We start from the raw sequence: 6,362 nt of genomic DNA on the forward strand, positions 1-6,362 counted from the left end.
ATTTAACACATCCTTAATGACTGGGATTGACATTTAAGTAGCTTCTAAGATCCAGGGACCAAGCCAGGGATACAAGCCAACCGCAACATAAGACCAATCAATCCCAAGTGTAGAGTTGGAAGGGAACTGAGAGGCCATCCATTCCAATCCAACTCAATTTACATGGGTAAACTGAGGCCCAGAGAAGTCACAGTCTCTGCCCTCAATTAGAGGAAAAAGAGGTACCAAATAAGTAAATACAAGAGAAAGGAATAAAAGAAGGAAAGAAGAGAAGAAGGAAGGGAGGAAGGAAAGAAGGAAGAAAGGAAAGAAGAAAACAGAAGAAGGAAGAAAGGGAGGGAGGGAAGAGAAAAGGAAGGCAAATGTAGATAGAGATTCTATTTTTTAATCTGTCCTGTCATTGTATTCATACAGTACCTCCTGATGAGAGAGCTCCTTCTCCCAAGGTAGACCATCTTTACTCTAAAACTTTCTATCTTAGAGAATGGTCTGAGGCACTTCAAGATAAATGACTTACTCAGGGTCACACAGCAAGGATGTATCAGAAGCAAAACTTGAACTAGGTCTTTCTGATCATGAAACCAGTTCTCTATTATGTCAAATTAGCATAAATTAAACTTAAAGTCATTTTGCTATGCAGTGCAGACAGGCCTCTGTAAGGGTCAAGGAGGGTCTTTTGTAGGCGGGAATGCTTGAGGAGGTCTTAGAGGGAGCTAGGGAGAAAAGAAGACCCACTCCAAGGAGGAGGAGTCCAATTTGGGCAATAGAAAGTCAAATCAATCTATAAAGGGAGTTTGGAGCCAGATTTTGGGAGGAGGGAGTCTTTAAAGGTCCACCAAAAGAAGGCAGCCCCTGCATGCCCCTCCCTGGGTCCACTGAGGGCCTTCTATTACCCACCTCCTCTTTTGGTTCCCAGGTCCAACTCAGCCAATGCTCCGTCAAATCCTCCCAATCTCTCTGATCCCTCTGGTCCCTCTGACCCCTTGAAATCCCCTCTGGAGTTACAGAGAGAGAGGCTGTTCCAAACAGAAGACCAGGTGTACATGACCCCGGCTCTGCTCTACCTGGAGAAGTACAAAACCCTCTTGGCTTTTGCTGAGCAGAGGGTCAGCCAAGCTGACGAGGAGGCCAAGAATATTGTCCTGCGCAGAGGGGGATTCAAGGCCTCAACAGGCCAGGTGAAGGTAAGGAGGGCAGGACTTGGAGGCCAGAAGCTAATGAGGGAATCCCAGGATCGAAATGGGGATCACTGACATTTCTCAACCTGTATAAGCTTGGGATGAGCCTTGTAGATACCAGGAAACCAGAGAGACTGCTGAGGAAGGTGAAGATTCCCCTAGGTCACCCAATATATTCTACATATGAAGACAATATATTGCCTCTGCTAATAGAATATAAGCTCCACAGTCCAGACAATATAGTGTCTAGCAGATCAATGTTTTTGGACCTGAAATGACAAAGGGGAGGGTCAGATGGCATCTGGCTGGCAATGCTGCCCTTGGTCTGCAGAGGAACACTGTGTCCAAGCCCAGGACAATGCCCCTCACCCATCCTGGCCATTCCACATGAGAGGGAGGGTGTTCAGTCACATTTCCACAAGGCAGAGGGCCTCAGGAGGGAAGGGAGAACCAGGGTCTTGAGTCATGGCAATAGAAGATAAAGACCTGGAGAAGATTCAGGGGAAATGAAGGCTGGGGCTAAATCTGGGAAGGACGGCCATTAGGCAGTGCTTACATTCTGCAGATATTTTGATATATGTTTGTATTTATTAGACAAAAGCAATAAAAACAATAAAATAGCCAGGCACCCATTGACATCATGCTCCAAGGATTATGAAACTCCCACCCTCTGCTCTCATTTGGTGCTCACAACCACACTGGGAGGTGGGTGCTTTTCAGATCTCCCTTTTAAAGATGAAGAAATGGAGACTGAGAGGGGTTAAGTGATTTTCCCCAGGTCAGACAGCATGAGACACATTTAGGTCCAGTGCTCTAGCTGCTGCATCCCCTAACTGCCTAGGTAGGTTCTCCCTCAAAGAGGGAGAAAAGTAACTCACAGGCAGGATTTGAACCCAACTCTCTCCAGACTCCTAATCTAGTTTCTTTCCACATTGTCCTCTCTGTGTCATATGGTGAAAGAATTGACCTTTATCTGCCTGAACCCAGAGGGCAGAGAAATGGGTTCAAGGCCATACTTTGATTTCTTGTATTCTTGCCTCTTCTGACAGTGGAAACAGATGGAGGTGGTAAGGAGAGCTCAGTTGCCAGACCACCACCCCAAGAGACCCTGCCCTGTGTATGATGAGGTCACAGGGACCTTGTTTCTTCTGTTCATAGCCGTCCAGGGCCTGGTCTCTGAACAACACCAGATCCAGACCAGGACCAATTTGGTGCGCCTGTGCTGTGTGACCAGCAAGGACAATGGGAAGACCTGGAGCCCTGTCACAGACCTCACTGATTCTGTCATTGGGTCTGCCCACAAGGAGTGGGCCACTTTTGCCAGTGGCCCAGGTCATGGTCTACAGCTACACAACCCCACTCAGAGTCTGGTGATCCCAGCCTATGCTTATCGACTCATTGGGCCTGAGAAGCCCACTCCCTATGTCTTCTGCTTCCTCAGTAATGACCATGGGAAGACGTGGGAGATGGGGAATTTTATAACCATTGAGAACACCTTGGAGTCCCAAATGGTAGAAGTGGATGGTCATGGACAGAGGGTCTTATACTGTAACTCTAGAAGCACCCTCAGGACAAGGGTCCAGGCAATCAGCCTCAATGACGGAGTAGATTTCCAGGGTGCTCAACAGATCAAGAAATTGGTTGAACCACCATCTGGCTGTCAAGGAAGTGTGGTTGGCTTCCCTAATCCCACCAAACATGTCTTGGGTTCTGTAGACACCTGGGTTCTTTACTCCCATCCCACAGACCCATTAGAGTTGAAGGATCTGGGTGTGTATCTTAATAGGGATCCCTTGGATCCAATAGGTTGGACCAAGCCAGCTATCCTAGTAAAAGGCCTCTGTGCTTTTTCAGACCTCCAGTACATGGGATCAAAGCCCAATGGGTCCCCCCAGCTTGGCTGCTTGTTTGAATATGGAAATTATGATCAAATTCTTTTTCTCTAGTTCACCCTTGAGCAAGCTTTGCATTCCTGATCCCTCATTCTATGCCAGAATTGGTTCTTCTGCTCAGATTCACTTCTTTTCCTGTTTTGAGTGATGACCCCAAGATGAATCATTATCCTTTCTGTGAATCACAAGTCCTCAGTGTCAATCTTTGGCTTTTTCCATTAAAGCACATGGCAATACACAGTACCTTCTTTTTTTTCTTACATTGTCATGGCACTTACCAAAGAATTCCCCACTTACATTTCTTTTTTTTTTTTTTTGGTATGTTTTTGCAAGGCAAATGGGGTTAAGTGGCTTGCCCAAGGCCACATGGCTAGGTAATTATTAAGTGTCTGAGGCTGTATTTGAACTCAGGTACTCCTGATTCCAAGGCCAGTACTTTATCCACTGTGCCTCCTAGCCGCCCCCTACTTCCATTTCTAAAAGCTGAAAAGAAACTTGTTAGAAACAGGCCTTGAACCCTCATCTTCAAAGTTTTCTATGGCCTATTCAAAGTGCTGGAACAATATCAGATACTCATGCCGAGGGACCCATCTCCATACCATCATCCATAGCAAAGTCTACCTTGTTTGTTTTGGCCCTGATGTCCCTTTATAATTGGAACAGAATAGGAGAATGAGCTGGTCCAATAATAGGGATAAATGGGAGGGCTCAAAAAAATCTGGCCCAAGAACTGAGGAAATAAGGTAAGACCCCAGCATGTCTGAAAATGATCTGGGGGGATTAATGGGCACCAAGTTCAATATAAGCCAAAGCTATGAAAAGGTAGGCAAAAAAGTTCCCTTGGTTGCAGAAGACAGGAGGAACCATCCTACTAAGATGACATTGGGTGTGTTTTGTTCAATGCTGGGGGCCACATTTTTAGGAATGACATTGACTGGCTCCTGTAAAGGATGATGAAAGCCTGGAGACCTTGGCACATGAGGATCACCTTGAGGAGCTAGAGGAGATCAAGACCTGGAGAAAAGGAAACCAAGAAGGACCAGGAGAGAAATCTTCTAATTTGGGACAGTTTGTCATGGAGAGAAGATTGAATTTCTTCTTATGGTCCCACAGATAAACCCAGGAAGAGTGACTACAAGGAACAGAAGCAGATATAAGCTGGGGCCCAACAGTTAGAACTGTTCATGAATGGAATGGGCTGCCTCTAGAAGGGAAGGATCTGAAGGGGGCCTCTAGGTAGAGCTGGGTAGCCCCTTGCTGGGAATGCGTTAGTGGGTGACTCAGTCTAATACAAGTCAGACTAAATGACCCCTGGGATCTCTTCCTACTCTGAAATTGTGGAAGGCTTTGATGCAGGTGGTCTAGGCTACAAGTGGTAAAGACCCCTGACTACATTGACCCTTAGCATTCTAGGTTGTCAGTAAAAGCACAAGGAACTTCTGTGGGTCTCATGAAATGTGCAATGTTTTTGTCCCTATTTCTTTATGTTTTCCCCAGACTCTGTGACCAACCCAATTTGTACACTTCTTATTTCATTAGACTAATAATCTCTAAAACAGAGAGATAAATGGGGTTTTAAAGTTGAAAAACCCCACAGATTTCCATCTGTCTGGCACATCTTGCCTTTTACCCTGCTGCAGCATCTCTGCCCAGTCAGAGTAGCACCCTCCAGTCTGGACCACCACAGCCCACACACTCTTTTTCCTGGGGGAGTTAATAACCTCAGCTTTAGCACACTGCCCTAGAGCCAATATCTTCTGATTAGTGAAGGAGTGAAAACAGACTCCCCAACCCACTATATCTCATGCTAATCAGAGATTTTCCTCAATGGAAAAGAGTTCTAGTATGAAAAGTCTCTCCATCCATGCCAAAACAATGACTGCCACAGCTTGTTGGCCAAGGAGTGAGCTCAGACTCAGCTCAAGGACTTTTCTTAGCTGACTCCGCTTCTCATTCTCTCCCCATGGATATCACGTCATCTGCTTTTGCACCGAATGCCCTTCTCCCCATTTTCTTTCCTTTGACCACACTAATCCCAGCATACTAGCCTTGCTTCTGTCGCCATCCATGTGCCTTCCTAGACCCTTCCCTTACCTCCCCCATTATAATGGAAGCTTCTTGAGGGCTGTGGCGCTCTCTCTCTCTCTCTCTCTCTCTCTCTCTCTCTCTCTCTCTCTCTCTCTCTCATCTTTGTATCTACAGCAATTGCTGGAGTCCCACATCTAGGAAGCATGGGGACCAGCCCTACAAACTAACAGGTACCTTTTCTATAGTGTTTTAGATTTATAAAGCCTCACAACTATTCGTGTCTCACAATAACCTTCTGAGATATGTGATGTCATTATCATTTAGCAGACAGAGAACGTAAGGTTAATTAACCCCAAAGAGGTTACATCATTACCTAGGTAGTCAATATCAGAAGTGGGATTTGAACTGTTGTCCCTCTAATTTTAACTCAAAAGTTTTCTCCAATATATCAGACTGCTTCTATTAGAAGAGAATTCAGTAGGGGCAGCTAGGTGGTGCAGTGGATAAAGCACCAGCCTTGGAGTCAGGAGGACCTGGGTTCAAATCCAATCTCAGACACTTAATAATTACTTAGCCGTGTGGCCTTGGGCAAGCCACTTAACTCCATTTGCCTTGCAAAAACCTAAAAAAAAGAAGAGAATTCAGTATCAGTGAGGTGTGATAGAGAAACACACCAGGCATCCATTTGATGGCAATCGTTTCCCTTTGCTTTGTTTGTCTGCCATTTATTTATTTCTCCTGCTTGGTGTGATATCTCCACTATTCTAGGTGCTCCATTGGCTTGGATAAGATGCAGGATTGTGATGAGGAGAGGGAAGGGGGGGGGGGAATCCAGTGACACTGAAAATGCAACTGTCATCCTGCAAAAGTCCACTAAACCTGACCCTGAGGGGAGGGATGCAGGTCATAATCAAGTTACACTAGGCCTCTGATGGTGATGTCTTTGGCCTCCTGGTGATGTCTAGTCCCTAAATCTGTCCTAATGTCATTAATGATCTTCTGGTCATAAATGATCGTTGATCACCACAGAATCAATCCATCTGGTCAATGACTCTGAGAAAATGAGGCTTTTCTTTCCATTGAACTTATATCTATCCACCTTAGGACAGATTAGTTTCAATGAGAGAGAAGAGGAAAAAGGAGGGAAGTCAGGGTAGTGATGAGCAGCAGGAGGTCAGGGAGGATGAAATCATAGCAGTGGGGCACTCAGGCCAAGTGTCCTATGGGGATCCCTTTGGATGGAGGACTAAAAGGATAATCAAGA

The 6,362-nt window shown here is 45.6% G+C and overlaps 1 protein-coding gene across 1 annotated transcript; it reads left to right on the forward strand.

Annotated features, from left to right (window-relative positions):
* Positions 1-1,043: 1,043 nt before the first annotated feature.
* On the forward strand, positions 1,044-3,124 carry LOC141490204 (sialidase-2-like). The gene is made up of 2 exons (XM_074190439.1): positions 1,044-1,184; positions 2,228-3,124. Exons 1-2 carry the CDS (start codon positions 1,044-1,046, stop codon positions 3,122-3,124), a joined length of 1,038 nt encoding a protein of 345 aa, XP_074046540.1.
* Positions 3,125-6,362: the final 3,238 nt, after the last annotated feature.

Source organism: Macrotis lagotis, chromosome 5 (assembly GCF_037893015.1).
Source record: "Macrotis lagotis isolate mMagLag1 chromosome 5, bilby.v1.9.chrom.fasta, whole genome shotgun sequence".
Classification (NCBI taxonomy): Eukaryota; Metazoa; Chordata; class Mammalia; order Peramelemorphia; family Peramelidae; genus Macrotis; species Macrotis lagotis.